Raw genomic sequence first — 25,249 nt, forward strand, 5'->3', positions numbered from 1 at the left:
CTCGCTAGAAGCACACAGTCAATTCCTAATCAAGTACATGCCTTGAGAGCAGGTATCCCGCTGCACCCAGACTGGTGAGTTGTCAGTAAGCTCAGAGGTACAGACCACTGGTTAAGAATGCAGGTTCTGGGTAAGAATCCCGACTGTTTCCTGCCAACCTTAGGCAAGCTGTTGTGACTAAAGGAAGAGAACACAAAGCCTAATTTATCTCACATGTGACCCACCGCGCAGTTGGAAGTGTAAACTTACAAATGCTGAAGGGAGGAAAAGGACCCCGAGCTCGTAGGAGCGGATCATCAGCTGGGTGCCATTCTTCTCCAATGCTCCCCAGGCAGCCTTGGACAGATTCGCGCTGCAGAGACAAGGACACAGAAAGGGCTGACTCAGGGAGGCATCTCAGTGTGGGTCAAACTTCCACAGCTGCAAGAGCACCGGTCAAAAAAATATATAGCTGCAATCACATTCATTCATTTTCTAGCAGAGTTGCTGCATTTTTGAAAAGAGAATTTAAAATCTGCTTTTCTCTAATCCTCAAGATTTATCTAATTGCTAATTTGGGATAGCTTCACCCTCATCTGCATTTTCCTGAGGGCAGCTATTAAAATAATTATCTTTCCTTAGATTTTATTTTTTTCTTTCTAAAGCCCCTTTTCTTTTCACAATCCTGGAGTAGCCAGGATTTCTGGTTTTGTTGTATATAAAACTAGCATTTAAGAAGAAAGTTAATATTATCTTATGCAGTAGTATCTTAAGCTTCATATTTCCTTTTTCAGTTTTTTTGCCAGGTAGTGCTAATTTCTACTTTTAGTGTGAAGAAAACAGATCTGAGGGCAATAGACTGTTATTTGTATCTAGAGATAAATGGTACATTCAGAATGATGTTTTATATGTTCAAAGAGTTGTGGCTAAAAAAATCACAGTACAAGCCAGGCATGGCTCACTCCTGTAATCCCAGCATTTTGGGAGGCCGAGGCGGGCAGACCACTTGAACCCAGGACCAGCCTGGGAAAGATGGCAAAACCACATTTCTACAAAACATTAGCCGGGCATGGTGATGCGAACCTACAGTCCTAGCTACTTGGAAGGCTGAGGTGGGAGGATCGCTTGAGCCTGGGAGGTGGAGGTTGCAGCAAGCGGAGATTGCACCACCACACTCCAGCCTGGATGACAGTTAAAATCTCGTCTCAAGAAAAAGAAAAAAAATCAAGCTGCAGCAGGAGGAAGGAGACTGGACACTGACCTTGCAAGGGGTGCCAAGCTGCATATTAAGGTGCTCAGGAGTGGAGACCACTAAGCTCTGAGGTGTCTTCGGAGACTCTTTTATAAGCGAATGTGGCAGAGATTAACATAAACCCACCATAAACATTTTTTCAGTTAGGCTCACCCAAGTTCTATTTCATTTTTAAAACATATAAACCTCAGCTATTCAGAAAACTCTTTAGAGCCTGACTTTGTGGATGACTGTGACTATTTCAAGATTCACCCACTGGTGCACCAGGTATGTTTTCTGAGCTATGTGCTGGAACTATTGTCTGCTGGAATTGGAGAGTCAAACAAAAACAATGACCAAGTAAGATAAAAAATAATAATAATGTTTGTTAAGGGTTCTATGGGAACAGAGGAAGAAGAATGTGGAAATCAGAGCTAAGGAAAACTCTTGAAGCGATTAGGCTGACTTAAGAAAATAGAGCATTATTTACAAACTTTCCTGGCTTCCTAAATGAACCATATTGAGGACAGGAAACCTTTGCACAAGAACCACGATCATGAACATCACTGTCTATGACGTCGTTGAGACATAAAGTGAAGAGGAAGCTGATGTTTATGATAAACTGGTATTATGATGCCAGGAAAAAAACTTTTTTTAAAAGTCCAAGATGAGGCCGGGCACGGTGGCTCACGCTTGTAATCCCAGCACTTTGGGAGGCCGAGGCGGGCAGATCACGAGGTCAGGAGATCGAGACCACAGTGAAACCCCGTCTCTACTAAAAATACAAAAAATTAGCTGGGCGTGGTGGCGGGCGCCTGTAGTCCCAGCTACTCGGAGAGGCTGAGGCAGGAGAATGGCGTGAACCTGGGAGACGGAGCTTGCAGTGAGCCGAGATTGCGCCACTGCACTCCAGCCTGAGTGACAGAGCGAGACTCTGTCTCAAAAAAAAAAAAAAAAAAAGTCCAAGATGACATCTTGCTTTTAGGTCTTTCACCTGTTAGTAAAAACAGGTCATCTCCTGGGCGAAGAGGAAAGTCTAACGGCAAAACCAACCAGTGGGTCTGAGGTGTTTTTCTCACTTTTCAGATGATTGCTTTCTGGCCAACTCTTGACTATCAGTATCATGACAACACAGATGGGAGGTATCTTCTGGAAGGCTGTTCTCATTCTTTCCCCATGAGTTGTGTTTTCTTAGCATTCCAAGATTTGAGGGCTTATTCCAAAGTAAAGTTCAACAGAGATCTCAAGGACAGCCTTTCAGATGGCTTCCTCCAATCCCTCCTTTTATTTGGCTTCTAACAGATTTCTAAGCATTTGGAACCTTAGAAACTGTACTGTGAACACTGAGAGCCTGAAAGTCACTTGCAGGTGGTCTAGGTGATAAATCAACATTCCCTGAGATATCATCTTTAATAACTTTTTACATTCTGGGTAATACTTTGAATCACTGGCACCTGGGGCAGCCAGGAAGATGGGGTATTTCCAAACTCTTGTGGGGTGGGGGAGCAGGGAGGGTGGGGGTGTGTGTGTGTGCACGCGTGCACGTGCGCCCGTCATGGACAGCAAAAGCACTGTGTTTTTCATGAGGCACAGTGACACCACAGGGGTCTCTTGCTCCCATAACTCCAAAAAGTTCTAGCTTCTGTTCTCCACATGGAATCCATTGTCCACTGCCTGTCCTGGCTTCTGTTGAAAACTCGTTTTCACCATTTTATTCCCCCTGCCCTCGTTCTTCCATTGTTCTTTTGTCTACTGGACTGGGCTGCTTTTTCTCCCAAGTGCTGTGGTTTATGTTGTTGTTGCTGGATACTGAGCGATGCTTCATCACTAAAGAGGGATGGGGTATTTAATTTACTTTAGATCCTTAGGGTAAAACTCTGGAGGTCCCATGGTCTACCATTCACCAGAAACACTACCCAAACCCTTAATAAAGTCATGATGAGTGACAGTAGCTTCTGGGGGTGTATCAGTCAGGGTTCAATCATAGAAACATAACTAGAAAATTGTATATGTGTGTGTGTGTGTGTGTGTGTATTTCTTACAGGAATTTATTATCATGTAATTGTAGGAGCTGGTTAAAGTCTTTATAAGGGTGTTATCTTTGTCCTGATGCTAGAGCTAGAAGTCTACAGGGCAGGCAGAAGCCAGAGGAGGATAGGCATAAAGTGGAGAATAACTAGCTGGAGCCACAGGCATGGACTGAAGACTGTGAGGACGGAAACCCATGTGGTTTTTGTGCCTCTGGCACTGGAGGTGTGGGTGTCTTGCAGAAGACAGGGCCTTCATCACAGAAAAAATACATATCTGGTGAGGGCCAGGAGTTAGAAAAGCTGAAGGAGGACTTGGGAGGGTGTGAGGTCCAGCTTCTGCTGGACACAGTGACAACGCATGAGTTACAAAAATGGCTGCTGTCTCGGCTGGGTGCAGTGGCTCACGCCTGTAATCCCAGCACTTTGGGAGGACAAGGCGGTGGATCATCTGAGGTCGAGAGTTCGAGACCAGTCTGACCAACATGGAGAAATCCTGTCCCCACTAAAAATACAAAATTAGCCAGGCGTGGTGGCACATACCCGTAATCCCAACTACTCAAGAGGCTGAGGCAGGAGAATCGCTTAAACCCAGGAGGAGGAGGTTGCTGTGGGGCAAGATGGAGCCATTGCACTCCAGCCTGGGCAATAAGAGCGAAACTCCATCTCAAAAAAAAAAAAAAAGGCTGCTGTCTCACATTTGCTCTCCAAATGTAAGAATCTCCCTTGGGGCCCACCTAATTGGAAACATACAAGAAAGGGAATTCTGGAAATTGAGGTTGAGGGTAGACAAGTTGACCATTATGAAGTGTTAGGGACTGAATGTTTGTGTCCTCCAGAATTCACATGTTGAAATCCTAACCCCCAATATGATCATGTCAGGAGCAGGGGCTTTGGGTTAATTATGTCAATGAGGATGGGGTCCTCATGAATGAGACTGGTGCCCTTATAAAGGAGACCCCAGAAAGCTGCTTTGCCCTCTTTCTACCTTGTGAGGACACAGTGAGAAGTCAGCAGGCTGCAGCCCAGAAGAGGGCCCTCACTGGTACCTGGCCATGCTGGCACCCTGACATCGAACTTCCATTCTCTATAACTATGAAATATATTTATAAGCTGCTCTGTATAGCAGTCTGAGCTGAATGAGGCACCAAGCCACCACAGCTAAGCTGACTAATGATATGTTGCTCAATTAGGCAGTTTATTGTCCCCTTGCCTACAAGGAGTGCAAATGGTGGTAGAATACCCTGCCACAGCTTGTGAGGTGTGACTGCTTATTACAGGTTTGACCTCAGTCCCCAATATGAACATTTTGTCCCAAAGATTAAATTTTTAAGAGTAAACTTGAAAACGTATGACAAAAAATTCGTACAGGAAATCTCAGGAGAGAACAGGAATGGCATGTTTAGGCACATGGAGAAGGCAGGCAAGCACACGCTGAGAAAAGAGCCCTGGACCCTGAATCAGGAGCAGTTTATGTCTCAGCTTCCCCATTCGCTGTAACTCCTTAAGCCACTCCTCTCCTCCCTGGGCTTTAGGTTCCTGTATCCAGAATGAGGGCTGTCAGCCTACGAGATCAAAAATCCCTTTCCAGGCTAGAGTCTACAATGATGAGAGACACCCATGCTCACGTGAACTAGAGTGTTCCCCTCCAGTGATGTAGTCTCATCCTAAGGTAAAATCTCTGAGTTTCACTGGAGGTTTACCACTGGGGAGTACTTGTTGGATGTTCATGGTAACACATGGGGGAAACAACTGCCTAAGAAAGGAAGTGGGGAGCTATGAAGATGACCTCTGGGCCAAACCCTGCTCCAAGCATCTTTCAAAACCTGAACTTTGGTAATGGGAACAGTTGCCATCACCAATGCCTGCTGAACACCAATTAGAGTGGCTGATTAGATTCACTTTTAAGTTTTTTTTTTAGAAGATGTACAAGTCCCCAAGGATGACTGCTGTTATGGGAACATATGTCTACTGATAAAATATTTCTTTTCATCATTAATTACTTAACAGTCTAGGCAGCAGCAGCAGCACAAAGAGTACAGAGACAATGAGACAATGTACAGACTGAGGCTTTGGCCACCACACTTCTAGAGGACCACGGATGAGGGGACAGACATGTTCACAGACAGCTGCAATAGAAGAGAATGTTTTGTTTGTTTTGTTTTGTTTTTTTTTTTTTGGAGACGGAGTCTCGCTCTGTCACCCAGGCTGGAGTGCAGTGGTGCGATCTCGGCTCACTGCAAGCTCCGCCTCCCGGGTTCAGTGGGTGCTGGAGAAGATGGAGACCAGGCAGCTGTACTGATGTGGAGGGGGAAACCATGACTCCAGCCAGTGCTGCTGTTGCCCCTTTTCTAAAACTCCACAGATTTGAGCCGGGCATGGTGGCTTATGCCTGTAATCCCAGTGCTTTGGGAAGCCAAGACAGAAGGATCACTTGAGGCCAGAGGCTTGAGACCAGCCAGGGCAACAAAGTAAGATCCCATATCAAAATAAAATGCAAAAATTAGCCAGGCAGGGTGGTGTGCACCTGCAGTCCCAGCTACTTGTGAGACTGAGATGGGAGAATTGCTTGAGCCCAGAAGCTCAAGCAATGATCGCGTGCCACTGCACTCCAGCCTGGGTGACACAGCAAGACACCATCTCAAAAAACAAAACAAAAACAAACAAAAGATTTCAAAAGTAAACAACATACAAAGAAATAATGAAAGAAGCATAAAACAAATTTGCTAATGACAGCTAATATGCAGCATCTATTAACTGCCAAACATTGTTTTAATACCTTTACATATTCTATTTATTTTCATTCTTAACTATTAGATACCTATTCTATTACTATCCTTATTTAACAGATGAGAAAATGGAAGTCATTTGCCCAAGATTTCAACAGGTACTAGGTGGTAGAGTAAGAATTTGAACTCAGGCAGCGTGACTCTGGGCTGAACTCTAAACCATAAAACATATGGTATCTGAGAAGGTCCAAAAGTAAAATACAGTCACTAGAATTAAAAACTCTGCTGATGAATTAAATACCATATGAGTCATAGCTGAAAACAAAACTAATGAAACAGAAGAAAGATCTAAAGAAATTCGGTAGAATGCAACTCAGAGGCAAAGAGGTGGAAAGAAAGAAACTGAAGATAGAATGAGAGGGTCTGACAAGCATCTCGTAAGAGTTGCAAGAAGGAAGTGAGAGAGGGTGAGTCAATATGCTTAATGACAATAGCCAATAATTTTACCGAACTGTTGAAAAATCAGCTCCTTAGAGTGAAGCAATATAACAAACCCAGCTGAGACTAAATAAAAATAAATCCATACCTATTTATCCATTGTAGCTAAATTGAGGAATACCAAAGGTAAAGAAAATCTTAAAAACAGCCAAAGAGATGAGACAGCTTTTCCACAAGGAGCAATAATTAGATGGCAACTTCTCAATACCAACAACTGAGCTCAAAAGCCAATGGAAAAAAATATTTAAGGAACTTAGAGGAAAACCAGGCATGGTGGTTCACGCCTGTAATCCCAGTATTTTGGGAGGCTGAGGCGAAAGGATTGCTTGAACTCAGGAGTGTGAGAACAGCAACATAGTGAGACCCCATCTCTAAAAAAAAAAAAAATTAGCCAGGTGTGGTGGCAAATGCCTGTAGTCCCAGCTACTTGGGAGGCTGAGGTGGAAGGATGACTTGAGCCCGGGAAGTGGAGGTTACAGTGAACCAAGCCTGGGTGGCAGAGCAAAACTCTGTCTTAAAACGAAAAAAAAAAATCTTAGTTGGCAGTTACTTTGTCCCAGTTTCCCGCCCCCCACCCCGCCCTGAGACAGGGTCTTGCTCTATTGCCCAGGTTGGAGTGCAGTGGAGTGATCTCAGCTCACTGCCACCTCCCCTTCCTGGGTTCAAGTGATTTTCATGCCTCAGCCACCTGAGTAGCTGGGATTACAGGTGTGAGCTACCATGCCCAGCTAATTTTTATATTTTTAGTAGAGACAGGGTTTCACCATGTTGCCCAGGCTGGTCTTGAACTCCTGGTCTTAAGTGATCCACCAGCCTTGGCCTCCTAAAGTGCTGGGATTACAGGTGTGAGCCACCACGTCCGGCCAAAGAATTTTAAATTCAGTTAAATTATCACTCAAAAATGAGGGTGAAAATAAAGGGAGTTTTAGAAAAACAAATCAGAGCTTATTGCCAGTAAGAAGGCATCAATGAAATAACTATAAAAGATATAGTTCAGGAATAAAACTGAATTTGTTTGAAAGGACAGGCCTACTGGGAAGAAAAAGAACAAAGAAATGAGTAAACTTGTGGGTAACTGTAAACAAGAAGTGACTGTAAAGTCATAACGACAATGACTAATTTTGAAAGCCAAAAAAGGGTGGAATGAAAATATTGGTGAATAATAAAGAGGAAGAGGAGCTGGGCACGGTGGCTCACACCTGTAATCCCAGCACTTTGGGAGGCTAAGGCAGACAGAGAGTTTTGAGCTCAGGAGTTCAAGACCAACCTGAGCAACATTTCAAAACCCCATCTCTACAAAAAATACAAAAATCAGCCAAGCATGGGCCGGGCATGGTGCCTCACGCCTGTAATCCCAGCACTTTGGGAGGCTGAGGTGGGCGGATCACCTGAGGTCAGGAGTTCGAGACCAGCCTGGCCAACATGGTGAAACCCCATCTCTACTAAAAACACACCAAATTAGCCAGGTTTGGTGGCGGGCACCTGTAATCCCAGCTACTCAGGAGGCTGTCGCAGGAGAATTGCTTGAACCCGGGAGGCAGAGGTTGCAGTGAGCTGAGATCAGGCCATTGCACTCCAGCCTGGGTGACAGAGCAAGACTCCGTCTCAAAAAAAATTAGCCAGGCATGGTGGCATACACCTGTAGTCCCAGCTACTTGGGGAGGCTGAGAAGGGAGGATCACCTGAGCCTGGGAAGTCAAGGCTGCAGTGAGCATGCCATTGCACTCCAGCCTGGGTGACAGAGTGAAATCCTGTCTCAAAATTCTGCAGATGTTGAAGAATCTTGGGAGATTAACTACTAAGAGGATGCAACACATCAGCTGTGTTTCCAGGGTGGATATCAGGTCTTACAGATACAGTGTATTAACAAAGAAAAGCCAGCAGGAAAAGAAAAATGAAAATTATTATGATGCATGTTTTCAAACAGATAAGAGCAAAACACTAAAGGAGATTAGACACTTGGGTGTGGGGTTTTGCAAGTGTAAAGTCTGACAAACCACCAAATAGATTTGAACAAATCTACTTGTAACCTCACTTTGTTCCTCAGTCACAGGCCTATCATGACCCTCCCCTCACCAAGCAGTCTTTCATAGCCATGTTGGACTCTAAATGGAGGCTTTGGTGCCCGATGGCATAGTCCAGCCTACCTGTTGACCTAGTCTTTAAAAGGATCCATCTATCCTTGATCCCACAGATGGAATTACAAGGACTTTAGAAGTCATCACATCAATAATCCAAAATGACAAAAATTACTGCCAAGAAGGATAAAAAAATTGCTTTTCAAATTTCAGGTCAAAATTGGTATTTTAGAATACTATACCAAATAATTTGAGTACATATTTAATAGTAACCCATGTGACAACCAAAAACTGCTTACTGTTTTATTTTCTAATGAAACGTTCCAATGTTTTAGTCTCTCCTATAGTGGAAAGGCAATAAATACAAGGACTTGAAAAGAGCAACAGACTTGTAAGATTTGAGTTTGCTTTTGGCTAGCTCTGTCACCTTGTGGTTAGTACTTAGGTCACCAATTTCTTCACTTATAATACGGACTTAACACCATCTGCTCATTGCACTGGGCTATAATGAGGAATGAATGAAATAATCTAGGTGCAAGTGCTTAGTAAATTTTAATGCACACCACAAAGGTAAGGTTTGGAAATGGTTAATGCTTTTAACAGAACTATGAAATGTTTGTTAGAATGGGCCCTGGGAGATGATTATAATGATTTTTAAAAATTTTCTTTTTAAACCTCGAGAACCCTTTGTTCAAAGGAAACATTTTAAGCGAACAAGGGCGAGTATCTCTGGGTGAATTACCTGCACTCATCTCTCTCTGCCCACTGTTGTGGTGGCTTCTGAAAGGCGTTTCCAGAGCCCACAGGGCTCCAAGGAACACAGCATAAAATCCACTGATTTAGCCCAACCCCTGGTTTTACAGATGGGGAAATGGGCCTAAAGAGCAGAAACAAATGTCTTAAGAGTGTGGCTGCAGAGCAGAGGGACTGTTCACATGGCCAGTAAGACTGAATAGTCCAATATATGGTCAGCATTTGGTCAAGGTCCTGGGAGACCTTGAAAAGCTCTCTGAAGATGCTTCCTTTATAAAGTGTGTGAAGGCTGCCTTACCTTTGTTTTCCTGAGTCCCATAGTACACAGTGTCCTGGGAATGATTCTTGTCTTTTTGAAGCCTGAAGCATTGGTGCTGCATAGCACAAGGAAGGTTTCCACTAAGACCTGAGATAGCTGGAGGAGCAGCCTTCTTGGGGCTGATGATCAGCTCCAGAAAGCCTAACAGCATGTTTAACTCTCTCAGAGACCTGTGCTCACAACTTTATAGGCAACCTACTTCCTCCCTTCCTTCTCTCAGCCTGTCACCATCCTGCTGACTCTCCTGTAATAATGTTTCTGTGCCAATCCCAAAGCAGAGAGACGATAGGTCTACATCAATTAGAAGGCAAGTTCCATGAGAGCAGGGACCACACCTGTCTTGTCCATCATCTATAACTAAAACCTAGAATAGCACCTGGCACATAAACAAGAAACAGTCACATCAGACTATCTGGGTCTAAATCCTAGCTGGGTCACTTGGGGGCACGCTATTTAAGCTCTCTATGCTTTAGTTTTCATATCTCTAAAATGCGGATAGTAGCAGTACCTAGCTCCTAATTTGGGGGATTAAATGAGCTAGTATAAAAAAGCACTTGGCCAGCATACAGTAAGCACCATACAAGTATTTGCTATATTACTTGTGAGAGGCTTTCTTTGGAGGCCAGTCCCTGGTGGGAAATTCCAGGTAGCACCTCCTCATCTCAAGCCAGATGTGCACTTAGTGACTAGCAATGTCAGTGTGCAAAGGGTCTAGAGGCACTAAGTCAGGGGTCTCAAGCTTTTTTCCATCAGTGATGATGCTCATGAGACTTTCTCATATGAGTACAGAAAGGGGTATGCTCTGTCTTCACTCTGCTTGTACCAGATGTAGGCAGGTGAGGGTAGTAATATGACCTTGAGTCATCTCTATCGTATAAAGGAAGTCACTTATAGGCGTTAGTACTGATAACCATCATTTGTAACAAAGCACATGAAGCATATCAGCTAATCCCAATATCTTAGAGCCACAGGGCCAGGCAACCAAGTCTACCCAATGACATCTATAAGTATTTTCTTGTGTAATCCAATTTTATTTTCACCAAAATACTCAGACAAAGGAGAACAAAAAGAGATGATCTGTTTCAGAATCAAAGCAATAGACATTAGAGAAGGAGTACTGCATAGTAATATTGAAAAGCAGAGGACAGAGAATGTCTTTTATGTTTCCTCAAAAAGCCAGTGATTTTGCAGTCAAGCACTTGTCTCGTTTTCTCCCAAAGTGGCAGCACCAACATTTCTGCTCATCCCTGACTATCTGCATTGCCTGTCAGTTGCTAGGCAACTCTAACAGTGATCCAGCATGTGTTAGGTACCCACCTTGCTTCTGACCACCCACAATACACAACTTTCGTAACTGTTCTCATTGGGTTTGCCAATTATACCTAGGCACTATCTTCTTAGCCAAGGCTTCCCTTAAACCTCATCTTCCTCCTGCTTAGTCCTGTGGTAAAATTTAAATACCACATTTGTCATCACGTCCCAATAATTTCCCTAACAACCGGCTGCCCATCAAACATGGGATGATTTTATGGTAGGATCAAAACAGATGGGAGGAAAATGTTATTAAAACCATAAATATCTCTCCATAAAAGTAACCAATCAAAAGAGGAAATCGCCAGCTAATATAACATCCTAATAAGTTCAAGTGAACTGTTAATTTTGAGTTTCTCTGAATGTATAAATCTGGCTGACTGCACTTGTCCTGATAAAACAGAGTAATTGTGACCAACTTAAAAATTAACCACATATGGCTCGGCGCAGTGGCTCATGCCTGTAATCCCAGCACTTTGGGAGGCCAAGGCGGGCGGATCACAAGGTCAGGAGTTCGAGACCAGCCTGGCCAATACTGTGAAACCCCGTCTCTACTAAAAATACAAAAATTAGCTGGGCATGGTGGCATGCGCCTGTAGTCCCAGCTACTCAGGAGGCTGAGGCAGAAGAATCGCTTGAACCCGGGAGGTGGAGGTTGCAGTGAGCCAAAATCATGCCACTGCACTCCAGCCTGGGTGACATGGCGAGACTCCATCTCAAAAAAAATAAATAAAATAAAAATAACCACATACTTAGTTTAGAAAAGGCTATATATCTATGAAAAGATCTTCTTTTTTTGAGACAGGGTCTCATTCTGTCGCCTAGGCTGGAGTACAGTGGTGCCATCATGACTCACTGCAGCCTCAATCTCCCAGGCTCAAGTTATCGTCCCACCTCAGCCTCCTGAATAGCTGGGACTGCAGGCGCACACCACCACACACACAACCCCTGCCTTTTTTTTTTTTTTTTGTAGAGATGGGGTATTACCATGTTGCTCAGGCTGATCTTGAATTCCTGAGCGCAAGTGATCCGATCGCCTTGGCCTCCCAAAGTGCTGGGATTACATGTGTAAGCCACTGCACCCAGCTTGAGTATGTCTTAAGGTCATATATTTTATATGGATGTGTTACACAGGCAAAACAGATAAAGGCTTTATAAGGTGCTTTCTTAAATCCTAAGAGGCCTAATGAATATGAGAGACATGAAAAATCAAGCAGTGAACTAATATTAAACACAGTATACTGTTTAATAGGAAACAACCACATGTTTTCTATCATCATCCTTGGGATTCCATAAATGAGATAAAGCCAAGGGTATAAATGCGTTTTCCAAAATTTAAGTGGCAAGGCTAGAAAGTGGCAATCTCAAATTAGGACTTGGATCTTTGGACTCTATCTCAGGTTATTTCCTCCATAATATGCTGGATGATTGGGTAATGTCACCATCTGTGGACCCTGGGTTTGAAAATGTTGATGGGTTACAGCTATTAAACCCAAGCAACTGGCAGTAGTGGTTTCTGGATGAGGAGCAGGGTGGCTGGGGAACAGGAATGGGAAGACATACCTTCTTTATATACCATTTATATATTGTGTATGTTACCTATTGGAAGAAAATAAGTTTTTAAAAGGGCACTGATTCAAATATTTTTTGGTCACTAACCATGTGCCATGCAGTGTTAGATGCTAAGCAGAAAAAGATGAGTAAGATCAGGCACCTTGCTCACCTGAAGCTCATGATATAGGGAAGCAAAGGGACCCTTAAAGAAGCAACCAGGTCGATGCCTACAGAAGCAGTGAGAAGATATTAAAAAAAAAAAAAAAAGAATCAACTGGGAAGATGTAAAAAGGACCAAGCAAAAAGCGCCATGAAAACACAAAGGAAAAAATAATTATGCCTGCTGAGCTAGAAAGTTTCACTTTAAGGGGAGCATTTGAATTAGAACTTGAAAGAAAAGTATAGTTATTGTAGACAGTACAGAAAAAAATAAAACCTGAGAAGCAGTCTGAAAATAAACTGCAGTTAGATTAAGGGGGATACCATTCATTCAGTTCTGAGCCACTACAGGCCAGGTACTGAACTAGGCACTATATTAGCCAATCTGCCAGAAGGCACAAACATTAAAGAATAATTACCAAAGATCACAATGAGTATTCTGGTAGGAAATGAAGCATGATAATTATAAACTCATTTTTTCTCTACAGTAAAAGGAAACTTCTAATGCAGATAGTTTAACAGAAACTTCATTAAAAAAGGTTTTGGTGCAGATTTTATGATTCTTGGTGATGTGGTAACTATGGCAACTATATACTAAAACGTGACCCAGGATCTATGAAAAATGTTTTCAGTCAGAACCTCAATCACAACACATAATGAAAGAGAGGAAATGAAAACTGTGATTTATATTTAAAATGATAAAAGGGAAGATTAAAAACTATATTAAGGCTAGCATTTTTATAAGATTCCAATTCCTGACCTTCTGTAGCCAGTTTTCACATTTGTGAAATGTCAACTGGATGAAACAAAGTCCAAATGATCAGGAAGTCAACATCCTCTACTTATGATGGGTAGAGACATAACAGGCAATAAGATATTATGTAGACCCAATAGGAACCATACAAAATAAATTTCCTAAGGGGATGAGATTTTTTAAGATTAGGAAATCAGATCTTTTGTGATTCTATGAATCTTTTATAGGACTATTATTTTTAACAATTCTACATACCCAAGTAAATATGGTTCTCCAAAGCAGTCATGCTGCGGGGTTGGTCCCTTACTCCAGTACAGCTGCCTCTTTTGGCTCTGAGAAAGTACAGAACTTCTCAAAGAGCTTTGGAGCTGGAGGTTCAGTCTTTTGAGTGTGTACAAGGGTACTTTTGCTTAGCTATAGAAAACAAACCCCAATTTTGGAAACACTAAAAAATTAATTCCAGCCAAAATTGGAGAATAAGATGGGTAAATCAAACCAGGAAAGAAATATCAGTGGGCCTGGCGCAGTGGTTCATGCCTATAATCCCAGCACTTTGGGGGGCCGAGGTGGGCGGATCACCTGAGGTCGGGAGTTCAAGACCAGCCTGACCAACATGCAGAAACCCCATCTCTACTAAAAATACAAAATTAGCCGTGGTATGGTGGCGCATGCCTGCAATCCCAGCTACTCAGGAGGCTGAGGCAGGAGAATTGCTTGAACCCGAGAGGCAGAGGTGGCAGTGAGCCGAGATCGTGACATTGCACTTCAGCCTGGGCAATAAGAGCAGAACTCCATCAGTGAAGTCTGTGGAAAGAAGAATCGAAAGATGGCCCCTGGTGCACACGCCTGTATATCCCCTTTCCTTGAGGATAAGCCAGAATTGTGAATATGATGGAGTTTCACTTGCACAATTCGGTTATCAATTAATTGACTAAGTTACTCAAAAGGGAAATAATCCTGGGTGGGCTTGAGTTGGGTCCTTCCTGAGATAGATCCTCCTGCTGGTTTCCAAGAAGCATCCCATGAGGAATGCGGCAGACTACCACGGGCAGCACCTAGGAGTTGAGAACGCCTGGCTGACAGCCAGCAAGAAAGCAGGAACCTCAGACTTACAGCCACAAGCAACCGTGAGCTTGAAAGAGGACCCCCAAGCTTCAGATGAGATCACAGCTGGGTTGACGCCTTGATTTTAGCCTGGTGAGACACTGAGCAGAGGGCTCAGCTAATCCATGCCCAGATTCCTGACCCACGGGAACCATGAGATAGTAAATTTGTATTGTTTTAAGCCCCCTTAGTTTGTGATCATATATTACATAGCAACAGAAAACTAATGCAAGGCTGGAAACAGAGTGTCTATTAAGAAACAATACTTATTTGTTAATGTGTCAGGTCAACTTATTTTGAAAGAACTTGGAAGAGTGGAAAGAAAACTTGAGCAATGGCAATGTTTTTGGCCAAAGCACCTACTTTCAAAGGGTGATCATAATACTTCTTTGGATATACAGCTCTAGATTATTTTTTTAAAGTCTATCATGTTAAAAGTCAAAATTCATATTGCCTATCATTCACTGTGCTTGTTACTCCTATAATTTTTTTCTGGGGAATTTGTTTTGATTTTATTGTACTTAATAAAGAGGAGTTGGTTATTCATTCCAAACCCAAACATTAATATGGATCAGTAACAATAAAGTAGAAAAATATCAAAAGTTAAATTTATGTAGCTTTTGATGTTTTTACCTTTGGCTAAAATCCAATTCTTAAAACCTAGTATGTCTGCTACTTTGCTGACAGAGCATTAGATTTGCTGGGCATGAGCACTTCATTTGGACTAGAATCCACAGTGCTCTCTACACTCCTGTCTCACTATTCTAAAGCAAGTAAATATATTAAATGAAAGGTTATATCAGTTGTTCATAAACTTCTGAACTTATTCTCAAGGATGATGATATTGTCCACTGGAGCATAAAATCTAGGGAATATTTAGAAATGTATAAGGCATTTTTTTTTTCAGCTTTCACTAGGACTTGGCAGTTAGTATGTGAGGGCCAGGTTATTAAATAACTTATAATGCATGGGACAATCTTGTATAACAAAAGATTATCTGGACCAAAATAACAATAGTGCCCTGTTGAGAGACACACTATTTGAGTATAAGCTGAAGTCGACTATTTAAAATCACATCTTATTCTAGAAAATCTCATGGAACAAGCATTTAGAAAAGCACTCAATTATTCCAATCAATTCAAATTATAACATTCATTGAACTGCTTTCCATAGACCAACGACTAATAAGGCCTCAGGCAACCCAGGAAACATCAAAGAAACGGTAATATCTGAAAGCAGGTAAAAAGGCAAAGTCTGGCCACCCACTACTGCTCTGAACTCACCTACCCTCCCATCCTATTGACTCCAGTAACACTCACTTTGCTGTTAATCAAACACAGTAAGCATATTCCCACTCCCCACTCCGCATCCCTCAGAGACCCATCCACATGGCTCTTCTCCTACTTCTTTCAGGTCTCTGCATGAATGTCACCGCGTCAGAAGGCCTTCCCTGACCCTCTTCTTTAAGGAGCAGCCTCCCTCCGCAACCCGGACACTCATACCCTACAGGACAGTGTTTGAGGGTGGGGACTCTGAATTCTTGGGCACCTTGTTTAACCTCTGTGCTTCTGTTCTTCCATCTGAAAAGGGGATTAATGGATACACTGTAGAAAGGCTATGAGAATTACATGAATTAATATATATAAATGTGCTTGGAACTGTGCCTGGAACTGCTGGTTAAGAACTACATGTTAGCTCTGAAAATTTAAAAACAATAACCTAAACCAAATTTGAAATAAAGCTTTTAACTCATTTCATTTGATAGCAAAACTTGATCTTAACTCATTGGGCAACAAAAGTTGAACTAAGATGACATGAGGCTACCTGTGATCTTTGCTTCCAAAATGTTTTATTATGAAGTGTTGGTCCAGATACCACTAGGGATATTAACAGACAGTATAGGTACCATATTATCTTTCTAAAGTCCAAATACTGAACTACATCTGGTGCCAAGAATTTAGAATAAAGGATTGTGCACCTAAATTATCATTCTATTTTTTCTCTATAGCACTTACCACTATTTGCATATATAAACATACCTCTTTGCTTTTTGTGTAATTCCCAGCACCAGAACATAAAGTCAAGATGTTTTATTGTTTATTGCATTCTTAGCACCTAGAAAAGTGTGTGGTGCATAGTAGGTGCTCAGTAGTTACGTGCTGGATAAATGGTTAAATCTGATACCCAAAATAGAATATATATGAAACATTTTTCTTAGGTAGAAGAAAAATTATTTAATGGAGAATGTGTGACCAGTTGCTCTTCAACCCAGGAGGGATGGCTTGAATTCAATTCATTTGTTTGGCAATGAAACACCTGGTAGGCATGAAAAGCCCACCTGATATGTATTTCTTGTATGTTCCTCAATGCCCAGGCATTGATCCGCTATATTCTTCTCTGGAAGTCGCAAAGGATTATGGTGTTAACAATCAGTACTAACCAAAACTCCAAAACATACTATATGTACACCAAACTTTTAAGTTCATCTCCAACAAACAATTCCACCTGAAGTCTCCACCATGATAAATCAATCTTCAATCAAATTCACCATCATCCCATTGTGGTAGGCCAGTTCCATTCCCTGACTTCTGTACTGATATCAGTGACAATCCCCATCTCCACACCCCAAACTCAGGAATCACCTCTGAGGGCCCTCCCATGTTCTATTATGCAGTCTAGGCAGTGCTTTCATGGTTACCACTTCAATCCTAGAATTCATCAGCCTCCACATGTCAGGCACCTGGCCAGTCACCAGGGTACGCTGAATAAGACAGGCATGGACTTGACCTCACAGAGTCTAGAGGAGAAGCCAGATAATTACATAAGCAACCACAGTGAATAGGGAAAGAACACTGACAATGCAGGAATCTAGGGCATTATGGAAGCCACCAGGCTCCAGAAGTGATGTTTTGGCTAAAAACCCACCTATGTAGAATAGTCAAAAAGCATTACAAGTGCAATTAACTAATATGTATACAATGAATTCTTTGGTAAATCTCTTTCATGCACATGTAAATTCTGTGAGAACCTCATCTTAATTACTCTATTCTTGCCACAGCGGGCAATACATATTTGCTCAGCAATGGGTAGAACTGCCTCAACTCTGCCACCTTATTCCTCATTGAGCGGAGGGAGGGGATAATGCCACCTCACAGCTCTTGTGGGGACTGAAAGACACTACTATGTAGGTAAAGCACCAGAAGTGTCTGCCACATGGTGGCTACTTAATGCAGGTCAATTCTCTCCCCTGCCCCTTTCTTCTCACTCCCACAGGTCACCATGGTTGGCACCTTAAACCTTCACAGTTGCTGTGCAGTTGAGAAGTCTGAGGCTCAGAGAGGTTAAGAAACTTGTCCAAGGCAAGACTTGTTCAATAGTAGACATGACCATCTCATCTAGTACTGTCTGACAATTCTAAAGCTCATGCTTGAGAGACAAAATAGTGAGGTAGGAGCTGTGAGCTCCACTGGTGGCACATGGATCTAAGGATCTGGACAGGGAGGGACCAGCAGAGGCTGAAAGAGGCTCCAGGAGGAGATGGGACCTGAACACAACTCTTAGAAGATGAACAGCAACTGACGAGAGAGAGAAAAGGGATGAAAGGATCAGGAGAGGAGACTACATGGGCTGCTGGCTGGATGACTTCAGGGGCAAGGGAGGCTAGCCTGGCTTCTTCTCAAGGCTCCTATTGGAGATTAATGGGTAAGAATGGTGAAAATGTTGTGGCTGGGGCATGACTTCCAAACTGAGGAATCTGTACTTTAGCCTACAGGACGTGGGGAATTCTGAATATGGGACAATGAGGAAACTCTACGTTTCAGAAAGGTGAAGGGGCGTGGGCAACCAGGATGAGTGGCCTATGAAGAACATTCACGTGATGACACAACAGATAGGAAACCCTTTCAGAAGTCCAGGTGATAAGTTTCTGACCTGGTAATTGCAAGGATTGGAAGAGGAAACTTTTGAAACATTTCAAAGATAAATAGGCTTTGGTAGCTATTTCCAAAGCATCCATGTGCCCACCTTAAGCACAGAATTGGTCTCTTCCTCTTGTAATTATTTCTGTGTCTGGCTCCTCACATCAGAGACTGTGAGCATCTAAAAGACACTATCTAAATCTTCTGTTTTATCCTGAGTGCCTGGCATCCACAGGAGGACCTCAGTACGTGTTTGCCAAACATTTGAAGGAATAGTGAAAGAGGACATTCAGGCTTTAAGCTTGGTAATAAGAGACAGGTGCCGCAAGGGCAAAGAAGAATGCTGGGAAAAGAAATCTCCATCTACATAAGATGAGTTCGGTTTGGGAACATTCTTTCTGACAGGTTCAGAAAAAGTGACAGACAAAACAAAATGTCCAAACCTAATCAAGGGAGCTGCTTACTGGTAGATGCCACTTAAATTTGGAATCTATACTTTCCCTTGTTATGGAAGGGCTGAGAGAGTGGGCTCTATGTATCTAAGTTGTTATTTATGTTTCTTAGAAATCCTTCAATCATACTGGAATGCTCAATGTCCTTTTCCTCTTTTATGCAACAATCAAAGTAAAGCCTGACACAATTTCTTTGGAATTAACTAGTCTTTGTAGAAAACAGGCACACTAAAACTGTATGTTGATTAAGAGGGGCATCAGACAGTAGAGGAGAGGCGTGCTCCTGTCTGGGTTCCACCACTTATTACTGCATGATAGTAGGCAGCTTATTAATCACTCTGTGCCTCCTGGTCCTCATGCAGCTGTTGTGAGAATTAAATAAGTAAATACACATGACTGCTCACCCAGAACAGTCTGGCATATTGAAATTGCTGAATGAATGTTGTTGCTATTCATCTTTAAACATTTAGGAAAGTAGATACAGCTTTCAGTCCAGTTATTACAGAATAAACCTAGAAGCTACAAATCCATAATGACAAATTTCAAATTCTTACAATAAACTTCAAGTAACTATAATTTGCTTAATTTAGTAACAGCCATTTGACATTAAAGCAGATATTCACAGTACAAAACTGACAAATATTAAATGAGTAAACTGACAGTGGATGTTTTTTGACTTAACTTTAGAAAATACATGCCAAAGGTATCTGAACCTGTGTTTCCTTTTACATAGCCTCATGGAATCACTCAGATTTTCCCTGAAAACCCTGTGTATTTTCCTATCTCCATGGGCTTTGTCCTCAGTAGTTCCTTCTAATCCGTCTGGGTTTTCTCTCAGACTTACTTCCAGGCCTACTTACAATAGCACCTCTTTACTTAGTTTAGCTGACCTCTCATTTGATCGTGCCTCTGCCTCAGCAAGGCAATACATTTCTAACAGTGCTTCCACTATGGTCCTCACACAGGTAAACAACTAGGATACAACATCACATGCATGGCAGGGCTCATGCTTCCTGGCTCTTTGTGTTCCCACAGTCAAGCACACACTGCCATTGAACTGAACTACAAAAACTTTGCCTTTAGAAAAAGATTACTCACAGGGTTACTTTAATCTCCACTTCCTTTAATGCCCTTGAAACAGAATCAATATGTAATTTCTGTGAAGTATATCACCTTTTTATTACACTTTGAGGGAAAACAACACCCAAACAGACATTAAATTCAACTTTTCCAATAAAGTAGAAAGAGACTCAAGATTGCAACATCAGCTCTTACTAAATCTCCAAGCTGCTGGTTTGCCCTATGGATTTTGGACTTGCCAGCCCCCACAATTGCATGAGCCAATTCCTTAAAATAAATCTTTCTCTCTCTCCAAGAAGATGTAAGTGGCTCTTTTGTTTAAAAGTTTGTTCATGAGTGCTGTTCCCCTCTTAAAGAAATAATTCTACTCTGTGATACTTTAATTACTTGCTATTGACATTAATTATGTTACTGAATCATGAAGAGATGCCTAATCGTTGGGTTCAGCCTGGGAGTCAGGAACTAAAGTTCTAGTTTTCAAAGGGCATAGCAATTTATCTTCCTATAAAAATAGACACAAAAATGCCAACAGGTAGGTGGTTTCTTATAGGGTGATGAAAATATTCTAAATTTAGATTATGGCAATGGTTACATAATTCTGTGACTATCCTAAACCATTAAACAGTAGAGACTTAATGGGCAAATTTTATGGTATGTGAATTACATCTTAAAGATGTTTTAGAAAAGGACACATAAGAGATTTGATTGCTTCAGGTTTCAATTACCTAAGGAGAAACTAATTAAGAAAAAAATATTAATTTTAACATTTCATTATTCTTCTGTACTTAACCCAAATGTCAATTTGCATAACCCCTATTGAGGTATTAAATAACAGAAGTAAATGTTAACTTTATGCAAATCTTATAAACATCTAGACTTATAAGCAAAAGTAGGTGATGATCATATACTTTACAAAGGGATTAGTCATGGGATGCCTTTAAATAAGGCTCATGTAACACAAACATACTGAAAACTAATGACAACTTGCTAATCACTTTTTAGAAACCCATTCAACATTCAGAGCAAGAATTATGAACACATTAAAAAGATTTCTCTCATCAGGAATGTAAGGACTATTTACCTTGTGACAAGGAACCAAGCAATTTTACTGAAGTCTGGAGAAGGCCTCATATATGTCTTGATATGTGGCATGGCATTGCTGCGGCCAGAAGTCTCAGCTGACCATTTGCTAGTGACAGAAAAGACAAAAGTCACTAATTACGAAATAAAATTGATCATAATCCTAATATTAGGAAACTGCATGAAAAGAAAGAGCCTATTATCTAAAAATCAACAGTGGCTACACGACTCTGTGACCTGTGATATTTTATGAAACTCCGTTCAAGTAATGCATGCCCATTTTAGAATTATAAACTTCCCACTTTTCACAAGAAGCACTGCAACCTTTCAGTATATAGCCTTTCCATTTTTGCCATGAACATACATACACGCATACATATTATTTCTGTTGTGCTTCTAACAGCATGTGTGTATATGTCTCCTGTCTGAACTGTGAGCTCCTTAAAGGGAAGAATCATGCTTCCATGGTGTGTTATGAGTAGAGGCTCAGCAAAAGCTTGTTGAATGAAACAAAATACAAAAAAGGCAAAATACAAACAGTATATGAAAAAATGAATGTTGAAAAGCGAGGGCAGAAATACTTTAGTCAAATGTTGACATTCACAAATCTGAGTTTTGTTTCTAAGTTTCCAATATTGCAGACTATGGTTCTATGGGAACCTATATTATGAAGCAACAATCTTTACTTATGAATATAAGAGGATGGTCTCTCCAGATTAACAGATCGTCTGTGAAAACAGCATCAGGTTTAGGTAGGTACCATCACTGTCTTCATTCAAGTGAATTTAATAATATAATACTGAAATGAGTTCAATTTAAAGAAATGTCCTCTGTAAGGAAAAACCTCTCAAGAAAGCATTAAAGAAAAGCTCTAGGATTATACACTGAATTACAGCTGAAAGCTATAATTCAAGTAATTCTGCTTTCATTTCTGGCTAACCAGCACAGCAAACACCTGTTGAGGCAAGCATGAAATAGACTGGCCTTGCATATGCAGGCTATGCAACTGCTGTGGCTGGAGGAGGGTGAAGGACATTCCCTTCACTTGTCCACTCAGCATTTACCGAACTCTGACAACATGCCAGATACTGTCCTGTATCCTCAGGAAACAGCGGCATAGAATCTGCCCTCAACAAGCTTGCAGCTGCACGTATGATGGTACAGACAGAATAATGATACTTTATATTTTGGAAAAATGAACTAAAATGCTGCTTATGTAAATCCTAAACTACCCAACATGATCTTTTATTTATCTTTCTTGGCATGCCAATATTTAAATAGAAACCTCACAGCAATAAATTTTCCTCTTTGGTATTAAAAACCTATTCCAAAAAAAATTCAAAACCTTGTTTTAAATTATTTCTATCACTAACATATGTAGATGAAAGAATATAGCTATATTACATAAAGTTCCTCTTAAAAAAAACAAACCAGTGACATAAATAACACTCTAATTCCTAAAGAAGCAATAGCAGCAGTCTAAACCAATTACTTACTGAAAATAGGAATGCAGCCAATTCTGTTTTTCCGCTGTCTGGATGCTATAGGGAAGAGAGCCCCCAGCTTTTAAAAGAAAAATAAAACAATAAAAATTATGAAATATAATTTGAGGATCCTTCATTAAGAGGAAAATCTATAATAAACAGCAAGAAGGTAACAGGAAAAAACTACTTCTATTACTTCATCTTATAGAATAGTTATTTGAAAGAAAATGTCTATAGTTGCATTAGATATGTTCTCCTAATGAGGTTTCCTTCCTTCAGTATTAACTTTATGCAAATCTTATAAACATCCAGACTTATAAGCAAAAGTAAGTGATGATCATATACTTTATGAAGTATAGTCATGGGATGCCTTTAAATAAGGCTCATATAACACAAACATACTGAAAACTAATGACAACTCGCTAATCACTTTTTAGAAACCCATTCAACATTCACAGCAAGAATTATGAACACATTAAAAAGATTTCTCCCATCAGGAATGTAAGGACTATTTACAATTCTTCTCCTGTGTCGAGAATCAAAGTAAATTACCTCACTGAGGACGAGAACGCACCAAGTAAAGCGGAATAGAGCTTTTTCCTGCAAAAGCTTCAACTGCAAATAACTAAAACCACTCAGTTTCAAAGCCAGTTACAAAACAGCTTTGTTAAAAATACCACGTTGTTCCCCATTAAAAGTACACTTTGAAAACAAAAAATTATAATTACTTGGTGATGGTAATTTAACATCTATAACTGCACAGATCTGAAGTGTTAGAATCCTGGCCCATCCTACCCGCCTTATGCAAATAAGACACAGCTGGACAGCCTCTGTTTTGCCCAAGACCATGGCGCTTGGGGAGGAAAATCTAGGACGAGATGTCAGTGCTCCTTCTGCTTCACTTTTACACACTATTTCCAAACAGACTTTGTACTGGCTGAGCAGATTCCGACAAACAGAAAAGAATGGCTAAAAACAAAACGTTCAGTAAACAGTTCAGTTTGAAAAAAGGAATTCTAAAAGCCTTATTCTTGCAAAGAGAATAAAGAAAGTTCCAAGTGCAAATACAATTAGAAGTCAATACTTGCTCATTTTTGAAACGAAGAAAATTCCACAGTGGATTATCAGTGACTTTCCAAACACATGCTGGAACTTCTCCACACTGATCTACGCCCAAAGAGATCTATATCCAAACATCTCTGACATACCAAATAGGGCATGTCCTGTCTTCAACTTCAAATAACTAAAAACATTGTTTCAAAGCCAGTTATAAAACAACTTTGTTAAAAATACCATGTTGTTCCCCCATTAAAAGTACACTTTGAATGAACCTAGCCTATTAGAGGCACAAAAAGAGTACCAAAGAAAAACCACCACTGTATCCCTGGGTCTTGGTGAATAATTTTGGTTTTGCCATTAAAAAACAAACAAACAAAAATAGGCAAATACACTCTAAACGCTAGCGAGATTTTTCTGGCAGATTTTTCTTATTGAGCCCGATAAGCAATAAATGGACTAAATTAGTTTAATTCAGCACATTCTGCTTTCAGCCATCAGCAAATGCCAATTAGACTTTGCTTTTTCCAGAGACAACCACTATTTGGGTTTTCGGTTAACATCTGATTACACTAACTAGCGGGCTGCTGAATTCCAAATAAAGGTTTAGTGCCTGGTATGAGTATAAGGGAAATAGACAACGTTGACAGATGCCTACAAAAAATCTTAGGCATTTGCAGATGATGCCCTTGACAGAATAGACACATCAACAAAGTTACACCAAAGGCAAAATTTTAAAAATTCCGGACCTTAACTGTATCTGTATCAGGCATTTAAAAGGACCACATGGTACCTCAAACACAGGAAGGGAGGATATGGAGAGAGATGAGAGGAAGGTATGTTGCATAAGCTCTGAAAAGGCATTGAAGAGTAAGGGGAAGCTGATTTTATTTGGCTATCTTGTCTGGACAACCAACCTGCTGGTTACCTTACTGGTAAAAATGAAAACCATTGTGCAGAGGGTTTCTGTAAGGATTAATAACACACCCACACTGAGGGGTATCATCTGCAGAACGCAGAGCTTCATATTGCCTATTTTCATGATCCTTATATAGTTAAGTGAAAACCATCTCCAAATTTCTAACCCATACTGGTAAAACTTTACCAGGACATTCATGAAATATACATAAAACACAACCAAGACAGTCTCCCCAAGAATTACCAGGATATCCTTCTAAACTGGTCCGCACATTTTCCACAGAAGGATAGATCTAAAAATAAGAGGAAAACAATAAAACTCAGAATGTACCATGTTGAAGAAAAAGAATGATAATCAGCTTTTAAGAAAATGAAAATCTGTTAAAAATACTTTTAAATTAGAAAATATGCTTTAAATTTGTAAAAGTTCTCATGAAAAAAATGAACTAGTAATTAAACAGGAACCATATTTGATGTAAAATTATACTTCAATTTGAATATTTTTTCCTCTGAAATTCAAGTTAACATTGAATGGAAAATTAATTATTAATTCACAGGTCTCTAAATAATTAAAATGCCCATAATTCTGCTGGCTATGCTACATCAAATATTTTCTTCCTTGGTTCAACAACCTGAAAGAAAGGATAGAAAAATCACAGGCCAGTCTGTGTCTGCAATGGAGCTCCTGAACGAATCGGCAAGCTCTTAGCACTGGGTATTAAGGCAAAGGCAACTTGATTACAAATGACGATCCTAATGTACTGCT

At 40.8% G+C, this 25,249-nt stretch overlaps 1 protein-coding gene across 6 annotated transcripts in view; it reads right to left on the reverse strand.

Moving 5' to 3' along the window:
- TDP1 (tyrosyl-DNA phosphodiesterase 1) overlaps positions 1-25,249 on the reverse strand; it is an 83,788-nt gene that overhangs the window by 25,315 nt on the left and 33,224 nt on the right. For all 6 annotated transcript variants that reach the window (XM_058429702.1, XM_032179264.2, XM_032179263.2 and 3 more), the window contains exons 11-14: positions 24,728-24,776; positions 22,522-22,588; positions 21,027-21,134; positions 250-352 (exon numbers count right to left, since the gene is read on the reverse strand). In XM_058429702.1, the coding sequence (XP_058285685.1) occupies positions 250-352; positions 21,027-21,134; positions 22,522-22,588; positions 24,728-24,776 (327 nt within the window). The remainder of the gene's footprint in view (positions 1-249; positions 353-21,026; positions 21,135-22,521; positions 22,589-24,727; positions 24,777-25,249) is intronic.

Source organism: Hylobates moloch, unplaced genomic scaffold (genome assembly GCF_009828535.3).
Source record: "Hylobates moloch isolate HMO894 unplaced genomic scaffold, HMol_V3 SCAFFOLD_16, whole genome shotgun sequence".
NCBI classification, from domain to species: Eukaryota; Metazoa; Chordata; class Mammalia; order Primates; family Hylobatidae; genus Hylobates; species Hylobates moloch.